We start from the raw sequence: 18,686 nt of genomic DNA, 5'->3' as shown, positions 1-18,686 counted from the left end.
CTCTCCTATTTCTTTCTTCCTAGATACCAACATGTACATGTTTTTGACTCTAGATACACATGCAAACTTCTACCACCAATCTTGTATGACAAAGTTCCTCCTATTGCACCCCATCTCTCTCAGATTTTTAGAGACAGGATTTTTCTGTGTAGCCCTGGCTGTCCTGAAGCTCATTCTTTAGACCAAGGTGGCCTCATTCTGATAGTCACGTCTTCGTCTTCGAAGCACTTTAAAGGTGTACGCTACCACACCCAGTCTTCTCCCTTCTCCTTAATGTTGTAGATTATACACACCATGAGGAAGAGTGCATACACGTGTCTGCAGGCCGAATCATTCTATCCTTAGTCCCACGCAGGGACTGGAGCATAGAAGTGGGGTTCTGTTGGATATTCATTTATACTTTTATCATAATTCCCTTGGGTTATTTATGGTTCACCATACACATCACCAATTAATTCAGGAGCTGTTTGACATCTCCAGGTGCTCTGGACAGTACTCACCCCAAACGTTTGTATGTTCAGGGAGTATTAGCTATTAACAGATAATGGGTATCTGACATACTTACTCCCTAACATAGAAGTCTAAACGGGTAATTCAGAGGGAAATTATATTAGGCAGTGTGTACGTGGGGTCATTACTTGTCTGCAGATTAGCAAGGGAGATAAAAACAAAACTAGACAACTTGCTGAGTGTCCTCTGCCCCAGAACAAGCAATCAATGGTGATATTAACATCTCCCTCACTGTGTAGCTCACTTACGGAAGTGTAAACACTTACGGAAGTATAAACACATGTTTGTTTGTTTTCTTTGTTGTTTTGATCTGCTTATTTGTTTGCTTGGTTTGGTTTTGGGGGCAGGGTTTCTCTGTGCAGCCCTGGCTGTCCTGGAATGCACTCTGTAGATGAGGCTAGCCTTGAATTCAAACATCTGCCTGCCTCTGCCTTCTGAGTGCCAAGATTAAACCACTACACTGGGAAAGTTTAATTTAATTTAACTTAATTATTTAAAATATGTGTATGAGTGTGTGTCTGCATGTATGTCTGTGCATGTACCTTTTGCATGACTAAGGCCTCTAGAGGCCAGAAGAGGGTATCCCTAGAACTGGAGGTACAGGTGGTTATGTGCTGCCTTGTGCGTCCTGAAAATTGAACCTGGGTCCATGATCAGCTCCTGCCTTCAGGTTTCTGCCTTGTTTGAGTTTCTGTCCTGACTTCATTCCATGGTGAAGGAGGCTAGTTTTATATTAGCTGGCGAATATTAACCCTTGAGCCATCTCTTCAGCTCCTGACATCAGGTCTTTGTAGAAGACGGTGAAGACCAGTGTACCCTAGTGTGAGGCTACTGACCACATTGGGCACATAGAAAGGTGCACAGTCCCACATGTTATGCCTTAACTGAGAGAATCCACTTGGGAAGGTAATGATTCTCCACCAGTCTTTCCTGTAGTGCGGGCTTGTTCCCATCCTACGCCATTCATAAGGTAGACATCTAGCGATTACAATTCCTAATGGGGTCATCAAGAATATTTTTTTTCCAGGGCTGTACACTACTGACTCCCAGAGTAACCCTTATGGTGGTTTTCTTCCTGTTCACAGCTGGTACTGGAAATAACATGGCAATAATAAATTAATTTTAATTAATAATGAACAATGCTTTCTTATAGAAATAACACTTTCTTTTAAAATATCTTTTGCAGACAAAAAGCCCCAAGCTGTCCCACAGTCCTCAACCTCCCAATTTGGGGGATCCGGTTGAGCATTTATCAGAGACATCTGGTGACTCTTTGGAAGCCATGTCTGAGGGAGACGTACCAAGTCCTTTTGCCAGAGGCAGTCGAACTCGGGCAAGCCTTCCAGTGGTGAGATCGACCAATCAAACAAAGGAAAGATCCCTGGGTAAGCTTCAAAAGGCAGTTTCACATGTCTCTGTCTTACTATGTGTACATGTTTTTATGCTTCTGAGCTCTTGGGCTCAGATATCAGTTTGATCTTACTCTGCAAGTGCTGATCCTAGAAGTCTTCGCTGGTTCAATATTGTGTTAGTTTTCCATCACTGACAATTTCCCCAGTTATTGTTGCATAAGGCAGAAAAATTTATTTTGGTTCACTGTTTTAAAGATTTCAGTCCATGTTTGGGCTGACTCTTTTGCTTTGCTTTTGGGCCTGGGAAGGCAGTAATTATGGAGGAACAAAATGAATCACCTCACAGCAGGAAGGATGCCTCCATTCCCTAATCTGTTGCTTTATTCCTGTGGGGAGAACAGACATCATGGTGGAGTTTGTTGTGGTAGGACAAAGCAACGGTTAGGATGCAGACAGGGAAAGGAAGGGCCAAGAGTCTCCATTGATCTTTCTCTCATGTGGCTCCACTGGTCCAGGGTGCCATCACCTCCTAGGATGGGTGCAGGCTGGTAGACAAGCCTTTTACCTATAGGCCTTTGTGAGGACTTTGAGATCCAAAGAAAAAGGAATGTCAAGTTGTGCAGGCTACTTTTATCAACCTGGCCCACGCTAGTGTCACTGGAGAGGAGAGAGTCTCAGTTGAGAAAATGCCTCCATAAAATCAAGCCAGTGGGGCATTCTCTTAGTTATGGAAGCAAGAGGACTCACCCCATTATGGGTGGTGCCATCCCTGAGCTGGTGGTTCTGGGTTCTATAAGGAAACAGGAAGCAGGCTGATCCTATTGGGCAAGCCAGGAAGCAGCACCCTTCTCTGGCCTCTGCATCAGCTCCTGCCTCCAGGTTCCTGCCCTGTGAGTTCCTGTCCTGACATCATTCCATGATGAGCAGTGTTGTGGAAGTGCAAGCCGAATAAACCCCGTCTGCCCCAACTTGCTTTGGTCATGGTGTTTCCTCACAGCAATAGTAACCGTGATTAACTTGTGTTAATTAACCCTTGCCAAAGTCCAGGCTGTTTCTGGGGCTGGGCTCACTCTGAATTGTCTGGGATTTTCAACTTTAGCCATTACATTGGTAGTGCTTTCCAGTTTCCAGGACAAGGGAATAACCGAGGGGTGCACCAGAGGGGAGCCTATCCCACTGGCCACACTTCAGTCCCAGAAGGCACAATGGTTGTTGAGTGAACTCTGAGAGGTGGCTTCTCTTAGCCTCTCTGGACTTGTCATGCTCCTCTCCCCTCCTGGTTTGAGAACATAAACGAGGGGCTTCTCAGGTGTGGGGCACGGCTTTCATCTAACCAGATTTACCAAGAGGTGTAAGCTCTCTTTTTGCCTTTACCTCAGCTATTCACGCCCTGAATTATAAGGTCACTTCTTATCTTCTGTTGCCCTTCTCACCCCCTTAACATAATGTGCAGGTTATAGGGTGTAGATCTCTTTGCTCTCTGTGCTGGTGTTTCGTGTTTGCAGACAGATGGAATTGGGGGGACAGAGGTCAGATATAGGGTCAGTGCAGAAGGCAACTGAATTCTGCCACATAAAACCTAGCAAACTGTTGTTGGAAGAATAAGGAGAAGATAGGCGTGAGTTGGCACCTTGCTTTCCTTTCCTCGTTGCAGAGAGTATCCAGAGCAGCGTTCAGAAGCCATTCTGGCTGTTCAGACAAACCCTAGGCCAAACAAAACAGTGCTTATGCTCTTTGTGTGGCTTTGGATAATACCGCAGCTACCTTAAAAGACACATCGTTGCTTATGTTATCAATGCTATTAATATTTTTAAAATTTTACCCAGTTTAGTTATTTTTTACTACTGTTTCTGTTGTCTGTGTGTATACGTGTGTGAAGGATATATGGGTGAGTGTGGATGCCCACAGGCCATGGCATGCAGGAGGAGGTCAGAAAATAACCTTTCTACTTTGTCTTAGAAGGCGGAGTCTTGTTTGTGCAGGGCTGAGTATTGCTGGGTTGAGTATTCCAGGCTAGGAATACTCTGGGCGAGCTCTCATCTCACTGTAAGAGTGCTAGGATCAGGGTAGGGGAGATGGCTCAGTGGTTAAGAGCACCAGCTGTTCTTCGGTAGGTTCTGAGTTCAATTCCCAGTAACTACATGGTGGCTCACAACCATCTGTAGTGGGATCTGATGCCCTCCTCTGGTGTGTCTGCAGATAGCTACAGTGTACTCATTAAATAAAGAAGTCTTTTAAAAAATCTTTAAAAAGTTTCTTTAAAAAATCATTTTAAAGCAAAAAAGAGTGCTGAGATTATGGACACCTGCCACCACATGGGGTTTATGTGAGTTCTGAGAATTGAACCTGGGCTATCAGGCTTGCCTGGCAGGTACTTTTTTCAGCCTGCAGAGCCATCTCTCTAGCCCTTCATTTGCTTTTTAACTGGACACGTACACAAGGTTCAGTATGGAGTATGCTAATATTAATAGCGTATGTATGCATGTAAAAGGTACATTATGATCAAGTAAGAACACCTAGCATTTTAATTGTTCATCTCGAATTAAATCTATTTTTTAAAAGTTTTTTTAGAAATATTTATGTGGATGAGTACACTATCCCTGTCTTCAGACACACCAGAAGAGGGCATCGGATCCCATTACAGATGGTTGTGAGCCACCATGTGGTTGCTGGGAATTGAACTCAGGACCTCTGAAAGAGCAGCCAGTGCTCTTAACAATTGAGCCATCTCTCCAGCCCCACTCGGAATCATTTTTAACACTGAATTTCAAACTGGGTGTGATCATGCACATCAGAAATCCCAGTACTTGTGAGGCTAACTCGGGAAGATTTTGAGTGTGAGGTAAGGATGGGTTACAGAGTGAATTTGAGACCAGCTTAGACTGTGTTAGACTTGGCTGTCTTAGAACTAACTAGCTCTACAGATCAGGCTGGCCTTGAACTCACAAAGATCCACTTGCCTCTGCTTCCTGAGTGCTGGGTTTAAAGGCATATGCTCTTAATTTTATATACTTGCTGTTAAGGTAAGGGTCCTTGTTTTGCAGATAAGAAAGGAAGGCCGGGGGGATACTGTGTGTGTGTGTGTGTGTGTGTGTGTGTGTGTGTGTGTGTGTGTTTCTGTGGCCTGGCAGTTAAATCATAGAATAGGGAAGTATGAACCCTAGACCTCATTAGCTGCATTTACAGTGATAGTGATGTCTCTGGGACCCCAGTGGCTTGGGAGCATACTGCTCAGGGTAGTGTGAAGGCAGAGGGAGCCTTCCTATTTCCTCAGACTGCGGCTTCCACCTGGATTAAGGAGCGTTGTGCTTTCCTAGCCAGTCAGCCCTGAGGCAGGAGCCAGGCTGGGAGTGGAATTTCTCCTTTGTGCTTTGCAGGAAATGGTGTGTGTGTGTGTGTGTGTGTGTGTGTGTGTGTGTGTGTGTGTGTGGTGGTGGTGGTGGTGGTGGTGGGGGTGGGGGTGTCAGGTCTCTGTGAAGATTGCCCCTGCTTTGCCAAATAAAGTAAAGATAAGAACCTCCCGTGTGCCTTCCCCCATCCCTGGGAGCTTGAGCCTGCAGGATAATGGATCCTTTGTCTTCAGGGGAGGAATTTCCTCTGGCTGTCACCACAGCTGGCCTTGCAGGTGGATACCTGCCCAGCCGGGGAACCCCTCCTCCAGTAGAGAGAGTAGAGGGTGCAGAGCACTGACAGCCTTGCCCCAGGGATTACTGAGGGGACACTTCTGTCTGCCTGTGCTTCTGTAAACTTCTCACCCTCGATCTGAAGCCAGTCTCTCTACAACGCGCGTATAAACGGACAGTCACAGCAAGTTAAAGATTTATTCAAGGGGTTCGATTTTGTTCCCTCCATAAGGGGCATTTAACTTGAGAGTTTTCCAACTTCTGGAAAGAAACAAAGGGACAAAATTTGTCAAAATGAAGGTACCTGTGACCTCAGAAAATGAGGAAGGCTTTGGACCAGCAATGTTAACGCTGCCCTTGACTGCCTCCTTGTGGTCAGTTTGGGAATTTCCTCTGGGAAGCACCTGGTGCCTAGGGTGCAATTGACTGTGGTTGATGAGCGACTGGAATGAAGGGGAACTGTGAGTCACCAGGAGCCTGCAAACACAATCTCCTTTCCAAGGCCCTTACTCAGCCTTGCCTTGATTAAGGAAATCCCCTTGTGTCTGGTCTTATTTAACACAAAGACACACAGAAGAACAGTCCCCAGAGTCCCAGGAAGCAGCATAGCTCTTCCTGTCACAGAGGACTAGAGGTGTAGCTGTAATAATCACCCTTTCCGCACCTCCCTGGCCATGGCCCTGTAAGGGTATCTCTGTGTTGTCATTTCTGTCAGAACTGAGAATTTTAACGAACCCTCTAAACATGTTATCCCTCTAGATCAGCAGTTCTCAACCTGTGGGTAGCACCCACAGGAAAACACATATTTCTGAAGGTCCTGGGAGCTGAGACACCACTTGGCGGCAACAGTGACAGTTATGAAGTATGAGTGAAAATAGTTTATGGTATGGGGTCACCACAACACGAGGCACTGTATTAACGAGTTGCAACATTAGGAAGGTTGAGGACCTTCAGATTTCTCAGCTTGTCCATTACCTTGCTCTTTACTTATAAATTCGATCATCATCGTAGACCACCCCTTCCCTTCTTAATAAAAAACTTTAGGCTGGAACGGTGGCCCAACTGGCAGCCCTGCCCTGGTGTGTGGTTACCGCAGATAGCACCTCGCTGGCCCAAGAGCTCATTGGTGTTCTGCATGCTTTATGGCTAAATAATATCCCATCATCCAGATGTGTCAGTTTATCCATTTACCCTCTGTGGTGGTTTGAATACGCCTGGCCCAGGAAGTGGCACGATTGGGAGGTGTGGCCTTGTTGAAGTAGGTGTGTCACTGTGGGCATTGGCTTTAAGGCCCTGCTCCTATCTGCCTGGGAGCCGATTTTCCCCTAGCTATCTTCAGACCAAGAGGTGAGGTGGAGCTCTCAGCTCCTCCAGCCCCACTTCTGCCTGGATGCTGCCATGCTCCCACCTTGATGATAACGGACTAAACCTCTAAACCTGTAAGCCAGGCCCAATTAAATGTTGTCTTTCATAAGAGTTGCCTTGGTCGTGGTGCCTGTTCACAGCAGTAAAACCCAAACTAAGACACCCTCCAATAGACATCTTGGTTGATTGCAAGTTTGGATAGGTCTGCGTAAAGCTGCTGAGAGCATCTGTGTGGAGGTTTCTTTGAGTAAATTCCAGGTCGCAGGGTTATAGATCATAGAAGGAGGTTTTTAAATTCGGCTTCACTGTGGATCTCTTTAAGGGGATCCTTTCGGGATAACTCTTCTGTAGGTCATTGTGAGTCACCAAGTGAGGTTACTGGGAACCACACTCAGGCCCTCCACAAGAGCAGGATGCTCTCCTAACTCATGCACCATCCCTTCCACTCCCACAGTGGGTTTTTGAATTAACTTTGCGTTTCAGAGACATTAGATCGAGGTATTGTTTGTTGGTTGCTGAGGTATTTGCAGAGACCTTGACCTCCGCACTAGAGGCTGCTGTGCCCGTAGCTCTGTGATGTAGCACTGCCTCCTCAGATGTCACCCAGGGAGGTGAGATGCTATTGCTGCCAGCCCCTGGCCACGGACCCTGGAATGGGACCAGGTCCTGGTTACCTTTTTGTAGCTGTGACAGAACATCGTGACCAAAAGAAACTCGTGCGAGGAAGAGTTTATTTTGGCTCCTGGTTCCAGAGGGAGAACCCATAATGCCAGAGAGATGTGGCGGCGGCAGGTGGCCCGAGCAGGAAACTGGAGAGATTCCATCTCAGCAGCACACAGGAGCAGAGGGTAAACCGGAAACTCAGTGAGACTATAAAGTTTCAGAGGCCACCCCAGTGATGTCACAGTCCTAAAAGATCCATAACCTTCCCCAAACAGCTGGAGACCACATACTGGGGACCCGGTGTTCACATACAGGAACCCCTGGCGGGTTGAGAATGGCAGAGACTTTTATGCAAATGTCAACAAGCTGAGTAGGGAAACCTGTTCCAGCTTACGCGTCTACACTGAGCACAATTTGTCTTTGTAGTCCTTCTCAGGCTGTGTTATGGAGAGGCTCAGCACCCTGATGGTGGACAGACCTCAAACTCCCACTCTCCAGGGAGAAGAGGAAGCCTTTTCTCACTTGCCTGGAGATAAACCTGTTGGTTTATAATTATTCTCTGTGGATAATCTGCTGCTTCTGTGCATTTCTACAGTGGGAGGGATGGTGAGGGGCTAAGCATGGTGTGTTCTCCATGGGACTCTCAGCATGTGTATTTGGAGAGGATTTAAAAGCAGTAGGGCATACGTAAATGCATGTATGTATATTTAATATATACATGTATGTTCACACAGCCATAGGTATATAGTCGTTCTCTGGATTTGCTGGTTCTGAATCCTCTGATATAACCAGCCTCAGACCAGGATTATCACAGGGCTGTGGATACAGCTCAGCAGTACAGTGCTTGTCCAGCATGTCCAAGACCCTGGGTCCAATCCCAGCCCTAAAATAAAACATAAGTTGGACCTATGCCACGTGTGCACACACTTGCTTTCCCTTGTCACCGTTCCCGAAACCTACAATACTTGCTTAAGTAGATTTTAGGTTGTGCTAGGTGTTTGCGCCAGTCTAGAGGTGTTTGAGAGTCGATGGATGTGTATGCATTATGGGCGGATACTATCAGTTTCCATTCAAGGGACCTGAGCACCGCCATCACTGTGGCGTCTCATGAGATCTTGGCTCTAGTCCACTGTGAATGCTGAGGGACCGCTCCCGACCTGAAAGATATGAACTTCACATTTGGGAGAGACAGTCCCAGCTGGATGACAGCCAAACAAGGCTACCTGATGCCAAAGGTTGGCAAAGCAGCAGCGACAAGGAAGAAATGTACCCACCTGCACGTCACAGCCTGGTTCCAATGACCTCAGCTTATCCGTCTTCCCTTCCGCCAGGTGCTCCAGGCATCTGAGGAAACACTCGCTGAAGTTCTCCGCAGAACTCCGTGCCATTTCCCCTTCACCCCCTTTCCAGTGAAAATAGAAAGGATTAAAAGAAAGCTAGTCCCCTCCCCCAAATGTGAAAACCACTGTCCAGTGGAGTTTGGTTTTGGGAATAATTTCCATGAAAAATCACTTCACTGATATTAGGTCTGCAGTCTTAATGATGGAGTGGTGTCCTTTTAATCATGGTGCCTGTCTGGAATGCAGCCGTAAGTGGGGTTGGTGTCTGGCTGCTCCTTAGTTGGCCTTCGGGGAAAGAGTAGCCACAAGATGTCCCCGCCCCTTTGCATGCCCTCAGGAATTCGAAAATGAGACTCGGGGAAAACAAGAACAGCAGCAGCAGCTTCCCTCGGGTGCAGCGGGATTTTGGAAGGTTGACCTTACTCCAGAAGGACAGCTTTAGAGAGCAGCCCTGGAGAAGCCCAGAGAAGGTCCTACCCATCTGTAAACAGAGACTGAAAAAGCAAAAAGAATTTCAAACAATGTAGAAGGGTTTAGGCCAGATGAAGGGCCAAATTCATCAAGTGGGGTGGATTGCTGAGTTTGTGGCTGTTCTACTTCAAATCATTGACTTTGATGATAATTCCTCCCTGTGGTAATTTCAAAAAAAAGAGGCCCGGGGAGACAGAGCCTGCTTCCCAGTGCAAGGCTGGGTAGGAAATGAGAACTGAGGGTTGAGAAAACACCTGACTCCAAAGGTCAGAGCCACCAGTGTGGTTGGTGACTGAAAGGACTCAGAGTGTGTGTGTGTGTGTGTGTGTGTGTGTGTGTGTGTGTGTGTGTGTGTTTTCACTATTGTGTATACCACACCACTGTGAAGCCTTCAAGTTTCAGGGGGTTCTCCTCTGCCTCCCCCATCTCCTCGTGAAAACAGTGGAATTACTGCCCGCAGCCTTCACATAGGTCTGGGCGATTTGAGTTCAGATGCCCATACTTGTTTGACAAGGGATTTGCCCATTGAGCCATCACCCGGAGCCTGATATCCAAAGCATTTTTGACATTCGCTTTCCCAAGTGCTGTCAGGGATTGCAATGCAGTGTCATTTTGGGCTGGAGCAATGGCTTGGTGGTTAAGAGCACATATTATACACCTCCCACCCCATTCAGAAGACTGGGTTCAGTTCCCAGCATGGATGGGCACCCATGTTCCTACGTGCATAGCCTCATGCACTGACTTAAAAATAATAAAAGTATGAAAGAATTGTAACGTTATCAAAACAGAAGATTTAAAAAGAATGCTGTGTAGCAGATGGATAGGTTTGGGTATAATATACTTGATCATTTTAGGGCACTGTTAAAGCAAGTGCTGGAGTGTTTCCTTGAGCATCAGGTTCAGTGACCCGGCCTGACAGCTTGACGGTGGCTATGGGGGAGGGTGTGAGTCGCACACTCTTATCTTCTCTGTGCCTACTCGGTTGCTGAGGCTAGACATGGGCTGTCCCAGTGCACTGAGCATGCGCGGGTCTGAATGGTGGGTGGCACAGCAGCCGAGCACGGTCTCGGGTTTCTTTAGTCTCCCCTACCGTTGTCCCCATCCATCACTAGGCTGGTGTGTGTACATTTCGGGTACTAGGTGCTCCTTTTGGTAGCACTGACGATCTGGTGTGGCCGGTCCTGGGACACTGCAGGCAACTCCTGATATTAACGCGAAGACTTTGGGTCACACCTGCGGGGGATAGTAGGAAGCTCCTGCTTTGGCAGTAGCTTCTTCGCAGTTCTACGGTAAAAATCCAATTTACTGTTTCTATAAGCCATTTAATAAGTCTGTCCTGGCCTTAACTAGCAACCGACTCAGTTGTTTGCACTTGAATGCTGACTGACTTTTCTCTATTTACATATTGTGCGGCCCCAGTAGCTTTGTTACAGGAAATGTGTAAGGACTGTTATGTGTACAGACTGCCTCCATCTAGAGGCCGGTCAGTGAACTGCAAGTGGGACGACTTCAAAAACCTCCCTTAACAGCTCAGGGATCTATGCCAAAGAGAAGGCAGAAAGACTGAAAGAGGCAGAGATGGTGGGTGACTCCACGAAACCACATCTTCCAGACACAGCAGAGCTGATGCACGTATGAACTATGAACTCATACACCGTGACAGGACACACAAGACTGTGTGAGTGCAATTCAGACAAAATCCCAGCACAGAGGAGGGGAAGACGCAAAGTGCTAACCCAACAGCGAGTGTATTTGTAATTGATAACGTGCTGGAGGGGGGAAAACTGGCCCTCTCCAGTCGAGTGTCTCCAATGGCGTGCTGCTGAGTGAATCAACCACACTCCAGGGCGGGCGGGCCCCTTGCCCGGGAGCGGTTGGTCAGCACAAATGGACTTCGGTTTTCCCTGCACTTTTTGATTTGTTTGTTTGAATTTTTTAATTTGTGTTGTGTGTGTGTGTGTGTGTGTGTGTGTGTGTGTGTGTGTGTGTGTGTGTGTGAGAGAGAGAGAGAGAGAGAGAGAGAGGTTGAATAGACAGGTTAGTAGAGTTGGGGGAGAGGAAAGAATATGACCAAACTATGTTCTATGAAAAAAAAATAAACAAAAAGGAAAAAGTGTTGGCTTTTAGTTTTCTTACATTTGATAAAATAAGTGTCCTGGGAGGTTTTCTGTTTTGTTTTGTTTTGTTTTAATAAACCAAGTCAACGTTTAAATAAAATGTGGATTAGGGGCTGGTAGTGAACCTCCAATAGGACTATTTCAGAACTTCCATGCACAATGATTCAAGTTCACCCCTGTCTGTGTCTTGTGAATTAGTATGTTCACATACGAGGGGAATGAAACATGGGAGATTTCTACAAATAGACTCATTGCACCCAACTCAACTCTAGGAAAGAAGTGCTTACAAGAGACAGTGTGGCCGCACAATGCAACTGTTCCTATACCAGTAGACAGGCGTGGTGGCGTACGCCATTGACCCCAGCACTTGGGAGGTACGGAGGAAGGATCTCTATAAACTCAAGGCGATGCTAGTCTACTCTTTGAGTTCCAGGCCAGGCAAAGCTACACAGCGAGGCCTTGCCTCAAAGAAAATACACTTAGATGTTAGAAATCTTATGCTGGTAAAACTCTTGGATTGAAACTCTAGAGCTGATTTTTCGAATCTCAAAGTAGTTATTACGTTCTATGCCTTTTGTAGTTTGACTGTGAAATATCACCCACATACACTCCTAGGTTTGAGCATGCGATCCTCGGCTGTTGATGCTGATTGGGAAGTTTGGGGGATTTTTGGAAGATGGAGCCTGGTAGAAGAAAAGGATCCCTGAGAGCAGGGCTGAGACTTCGTAGGCCTGCCCCACCCCTTCACTCTCTGCCTCCTTGGTGTGATTCAGTAAGACTCTGCCTCCTGGGTATGACTGGCCAGCCTTCTGCCTCTGCTGGCAGGCTTTCCCCACAGCGATGGACTGCATCTTTCCTTTCACCCTTTGTCAGGGTGTCTTAGCACAGCAACACTAAAGAAACCAAGACCTTTGCCAAGGTCTTCTATGATAGCATTGTAGGCAGGCAACGCTAGGAAATGCGTTGACTTGGAAGACAGTTCTGGTTGATGTGAGCCCTCCTTTAGAATGTTGGTGGCTCACAGATGAGGCCCAGGGTAGCCACAAGCATTGAGCAGGCTCCCGAGGAAGATGCAGGTCCTCTGGGCCTTTGCATCCAGGATGTCAGTAAGCCTGGGTTCTAGGTCACCATTTAATAACGTTTACATAAAACATTTCAGGGTTGAAGATGGAGGCATGAGATTGAAATAAGTGAAAGGCAGCAGACATTTCACAGCTCCATAGAGGGGGAAATTAGTCTTCCCTGAGACCAGTGTGAAATATGCCTTTCTCTGTATCACAGCGAGGAAGGCCCGTTCTAACCCAGGTCCCCTGTCATGTTTTGGAGTTTTGTCTCATTTGTTTGTTTTTGTTTTGTTTTGGTTTGGTTTTTTGTTTGTTTGTTTTGTTTTATGTATGTGAGAAAATATTCACTTAAAAGAGAATTCCTAAGTTTCAAAGACAACAATGAAAGCCAGCAGGGCAAAATTTTTTTATGTTATTTATACTTCTAGAACCAAAATAAATTTGACTCGACTTAATCAAAAACAATAAAATTCTAAGAACTATTGAAATAGTTATTTCTACAAGTAGCAATTGAATGTAATATGTGTGCCAGGAAATTAAGGTAAGGATAATTGCTGTAACTTTAAACAGGATGAAAAGGCAGACAAAAGGAGAAATGTGAGTTAAGTTATTTTAATCGAAGTGAGTTAAGTGGATTTTATTATTTCAGAAAAGGTCTCCACCAGCTCATTAGGATGAAAACCTTTTCAGTTATAATGATAAAAACAATAATCTTAACATCCCTTTACACAGTAGTTGTATTTCAATGATTTCTTTGCAAGGACTTTTTACTGCAAGGTCTTTTACGTTAAAAGTTGAAAATCCAATGGCATGATGTTATATCACACTGTCCAAGGCTATATCAAAGGATCTGCGATTTCTGTAGATCTTTTTTTTTTTTTTTTTTTTTGGTTCTTTTTTCGGAGCTGGGGACCGAACCCAGGGCCTTGCGCGATTTCTGTAGATCTTATTTGATACAGGAAAGGAATAGTGCCTCGAATGGTTGGTGCTGGGCTATCAGGATGAATTGTCTGTATCAAGGTAAGGCACTTCAGTTGGAGAAGGGTATGTGGGAGACACGCCCCTTCTGGATAGCAAAGAAAGTGAAAAACAGGAACTCTCCTGTAGTAACAAAATCCCTTTTGTTGTTGTTGTTGTTGTTGTTGTTAAGGCAGGCTCTCATCTATCTCTGGCTGACCTTGAACTCACTAGGTAATGAAGAATAAACTTAACTCCATATCCTGAAGTTATAGGTGTATCCCACCCTACATTTTGACTGTATTTTTGGGGGAATGGGGTTATTTTTTTTTTACATGTGTATAGGTGTTTCTCCTGCATGTATGTGCCTATGTGAGTGCAGTACCATAGAAGGCCAGAGAGGGGAGTGTACACAGAGTTGCAAGCCACCATGTAAGTGCTGGGAATTGAAACCAGATCCTCTGGAAAACCAGCCAGTGCTCTTGACCACTGAGCCATCTCTACAGCCCCTTGACTATGTTCTAGCAATACTGGTGACCAGCCTCCGTTCTCCTCCTCGGTGGCATTAGAAGTATCTGGTTTAAGATGTATTAAAGTGTGGTGGTGCATGCCTTTAATCCCAGTGCTCTGCCTGAGGTCACCTGGCAGCCTGCATCAAGGAGGATCTGTGGGGTGACATAGAGAGGCTTGTGCCCCACCATTGTTTCTAGTATTGCACAGAATAAATGGTCTTTAATCTAGTGTGAAAATTTGAGTGAAGGCAGAGGCAGGCAGGTCTCTGTGAGTTCAAGGCCAGCCTGGTCTATAGGGAGAGTTCCAGAACAGCCAGGGCTACACAGAGAAACCCCGTGTCTCCAAAAAAAAAAGCAATAAAATGTGTTATATTGGCAGCTGCTTTGCAGTGGCCTTTTAGAATAAGAGGTAACATTGTTGAACTCCTGGAAGAGGGGAAGTCAGTTCTTTGGTTCCTTCCCCAGAGCAATTCTGGAGAACTCCACTCACCATTTGTTATCTTTGTGAATGCGAGATTAATTATACCTACTTGTTTTCCTTAAGGAGTTAATTTAGTTAGTCGTTGCCAATTTCACACACATACCTGGTTATATACATAATGCAATCTGGTTACTCTACCCTCCCACCACCGTACTGGTCCCTGGCCTGAGTGTATGACCACTGGGTCCGGACTATACATGGGGCCCTGGTGTCATCAACAGCGCATGCGTTTCTCCTTTAATGAACAGTCCCTTGTCAAACTAATTTGTTTTCTAAAAGCTGGCTTCCAAATGGGACCTTTATGTTCTTCTAACTCCGTAAGAGTTTCCACATGGATTTTCACACTAGCTTAAAGACTGTTTATTCTGTGCAATGCTAGAATTAGTGCTGGGGCACAAGCCTGTGTTTTGTCACGGACCAGCGCAGATCCTCCCTGATGGTCTCATCCCGGCAGTGGCCTGCAACAGGCTGCCAGGTGACATCAGGAAACAGCTTTTTGGCGGATTCTCCTATTTCAGGTGGTGTGCTAAGAACGCAGGAAGGCACACGTTCACCATTGCTGGCAACCGGGCCCACGTGTGTCTCCTTAGGCAAGGGAAGTGGTGAAGGCCTCTGGTCTACTTTCCATTCAGATTTCTCCAGCGAACATCGTGGTGTGGAACTGAGATGAAGCAGGCCTTGGGTCTGGAGCCAAGGCCCTGTCCGGAGACTTTAGAGGGTGCGATTTCCGTCTAGCATAGCTGCTTTCTGAACACCACAGCAGGTGGGGCCCATCGCACGCACGACACTTTCACTCTCTTGAGACTCTTAGGAGCTGTTACAGGTGGACTTAGATGCTTGCTTTCTTAAATCTATCCCCCAGAACTCCAAACTTCCAAACTTGCTTTTGGAGCCAAGATCTAAGTGAGGATGAGGTCATAAAGATGGATCCTATACCAACGTGACGGGCATCCTCGCACAAAGAGCAAAATGATGAAGCGGTCCTGTTTTCTAGCTGTCTCCGATCCGAGGAAAAGGGGACCAGAGCTCAGGAGAAACCTGCCCTGACCACACGTTGGTCTTGAATTTTTTATTTCTGCAGCTCAAGCCCCCAGTTGTCCATCCTGAGCAAAAGAGAATGGGGCTCATGGTAGCCTCTCCCCCCTGCCTTCTCTCCTCAACAGCCCACAGAGCTACCATGAACAATGTTCGTCCTCCTTCCAGACACTAAGGTTATGTTTGTCAAGCGTCCCCTTTGTTTCCAAGCCTGCTTCTTCTACGCCTGTGCAGTGCTTCGGCCTTGGCAGTTTAATGCAGTCCAGAGAAAAACTGAAGCCTCAGTTAGCGACAGACTCTTCCAGCCCGACTCTTCTTCTAACAGTTGCCCGGCTCCATTTTCAAGTTCAGCCAACGAGCATTGGCGTCCACATGACTCAGCCGTGTCCCACCAGGGCAAGCTCCTGTTTTCATCCCGTCAGGGTTTGAGCTCTCAATAGTTTGAAAATTACGTTCCCTACAACATCTCCGTTTTTCAGACCTTGCTGAGGTGTTAATTGGCCATCCCTAGCTAAACGTCTTCCAGTGAGGTAAAGTAATAGTAAAAATACATTTTTCCCGTGTCCCTCCCACCTTATACCCGCTCTCAACGCCACCCCCAACCCCCCAATTTGTGTCTTTTATATTAAGAGTCTGCCTGCTTTCTGGCACCGTGAAAGGTGCCATTGTGAGTTATTTAAAAAATATATATGAAATCTGGTTCTTGTATTTAAAGAATTTGGCATAACTGAAGACACATGTAAGGACTGACTTTAAAATATACACACAGCAAAGACTTCACAGATGAAGTTCCGCTTCGACTCAGTCATACGGGCCTCCCTGCTGCTCCAGCCCGCAGCCCCGTGGCAACCTGTCCCTGAGGCTCTGCTGGGTCTTCCCTTAACAGCGGACCTTTCACTCTTGTCAGACCTCCGGTCCTCAGACCCTACCTTTCCCCCTTCCCTACCGAACCCTGCTTTAAGTTTCTTACTCGGGGCAGCCCACTCTGGGGTCAGGTTCAAAGAATTCACTCCCAACTTCAGCAGGCATCTTGTAAAAACAGATTTTTGACCTGGCCTCCTGAAGTTCTTTTCCTTCCATTCCTCCTTCCCTTCCCTTCCCTTCCCTTCCCTTCCCTTCCCTTCCCTTCCCTTCCCTTCCCTTCCCTTCCCTTTCTTTCTTTCTTTTTCCTTCCTTTCTTCCTTCCTTCCTTCCTTCCTTCCTTCCTTCCTTCCTTCCTTCCTTTAATCCTTCCTTCCTTCCTTCTTAAAGATAGTCTTGCTGCTGCCTCAGATGGCCTTAACTCACAATCCTCCCACTTCAGCGTCCCTGTCGTGCTGTCAAGGCTGTGCCACTGAACCTGGTTCTCTTTAGCTTCCCCAGTCAGGATCCGATTGAGATTCGAGTATTTATTGTTTGGTCTAGGGTCCCAGAACAGCTCTAAGGCACTAGTGTGCCCTTGTTTAAACAAACAAACAAGAAACTAAAACCTGTTATCTCAGCCCATGTTAGTCTTGTTAGTCCCTGTACAGGATGAGGAATTGTCATTCTACTCAGACTCCTGTGGAAGAGTGCAGAGGTCAGGCTCAGGCCTGTTCTTCACCTGTGGTAACTCTGCACACATGACGGGAGGCAGCCCTTCTGAGGTAGGGGGCTCTGTACCCTGCTAAGAGTTTGGAAGATATCCTGCTGGGCTTCTTTCTCCATCTCTCCTGGGCCTATTTTTGATCCCTGCTTGACCTCCGAACCATCTTTTCGCCCCACCTTCAGCTCCCTGAGAGATGGACTTAGGAGTGCGCTCAGCATCTACTGTACAAGTTCTCTGGACCCCGGCTGTCTGACTTTCTCATATGATAACGTTTGATCGCTGGCTTCCACGCATATCACAAAACCATACCTGACTATAAACACACACACACATGACACACATCGCCAGTCCCGGTGATGTGCATGTACTCCTCAAAGGTAGGTACAGGAAATCATACAGGAAGGAATTCACACTAATTATGTGGCCCTCAGGGGCTCGATCAGGGAGCAACCATCAGGAAAGAGCCGTAACCTTCTGATTTTCTGGATCTTATGTTTGATCAAGCCAGGGGTGTATAAAATAGGTATGAAGGTGTAATTCTGTGAAAGTCACACAAGGAAAAGGTTACAGAGAAATGGACAGAGAGAGGTAGGGAAAGTAGCATCTGAAACATGACCTAGACCACACGAAGATACAAGTCACAGAGCTCCAGAGAGAAAGTTCCAGGTAGAGGGAGGTCAGTGCAGGGCCTGAGCACGCCTGGAGCACTCAAGAAACAGCGGGAGGATCGTTGGCATATGGAGCAGAGAAGGGCAGATCATTGGCATACAGAGCAGAGAAGGACGCAGCAGGAGAGATGGTGAATGGATGTCACACGTCCAATTGAAAGACCGATTGCACTGGCCACCAGGGGGTGAGGGGATGCTCACAAGTAGTGAGCCAAGGCCGCCCTTCAGGCGTCAAAGCTGCTCTGGCCACTAGGTTTAGAATAGACTAAAGAGCCTAGACACAGATTGGGGGAGCAGGGAGTCGTAGAACCATCTAGAACCATGGTTCTCAACCTTCCTAATACTGAGACCCTGCATTACAGCTCCTTACTCCCCAACCATAAAGTTATTTTTTGCTACTTCATAGATGTAATATCGCTACCTTTATGAATGGTAATGTAAATATTCAATATGTAGAATATCTGATATGTGACCTCAAGGAGGTCATGACCCACAGGTTGAGAACCATTGGTCTTAGAGAAATCAGGGTGTTAGCTGTAGAACTGGGGGGAATAGTTTATGGATGTTTTGATTATTTATTCCTGCTATGAAAGACGTTGTGCTAGAACATAGCATATGTGTAAAAGCGCTAACCTAGAACGTGCATGCAGATGGGACTCCAGTGGCTGACATTTGCTTACCGGTGTCTCTGTTGGCAACACGGAAAACTAGGATGGCAACCCAGGTGTCCCAGCTCCACTGCCCGTTTCTCTCTACATATGTATGTGTCTATAGATATAAATATAGATGATGTACATAGATACAGATAGATATAGGTGTGTGTGTGTGTGTGTGTGTGTGTTGACGTTGCATACGTGCCTGTATGAGAGTGTCAGATCCCTGGGACAGGAGTTACAGATAGTTGTGAGCTGCCATGTGGGTGCTGAGAATTGAATCTGGGTTCTCTGGAAGAGCAGCTAAT

The 18,686-nt window shown here is 46.4% G+C and overlaps 1 protein-coding gene across 4 annotated transcripts in view; it reads left to right on the top strand.

Annotated features, from left to right (window-relative positions):
- Positions 1–18,686, top strand: part of Kiaa1217 (KIAA1217 ortholog) — a 292,280-nt gene that overhangs the window by 151,439 nt on the left and 122,155 nt on the right. For all 4 annotated transcript variants that reach the window (XM_032885186.1, XM_032885185.1, XM_032885187.1 and 1 more), the window contains exon 3: positions 1,697–1,895. In XM_032885186.1, coding sequence (XP_032741077.1) covers positions 1,697–1,895 — 199 coding nt within the window. The remainder of the gene's footprint in view (positions 1–1,696; positions 1,896–18,686) is intronic.

This window comes from Rattus rattus, chromosome 14 (assembly GCF_011064425.1).
Source record: "Rattus rattus isolate New Zealand chromosome 14, Rrattus_CSIRO_v1, whole genome shotgun sequence".
Taxonomy (NCBI): Eukaryota; Metazoa; Chordata; class Mammalia; order Rodentia; family Muridae; genus Rattus; species Rattus rattus.
The sequence above is the reverse complement of the archived record's forward strand: the minus strand, read 5'-3'. Positions and strand labels throughout refer to the sequence as shown.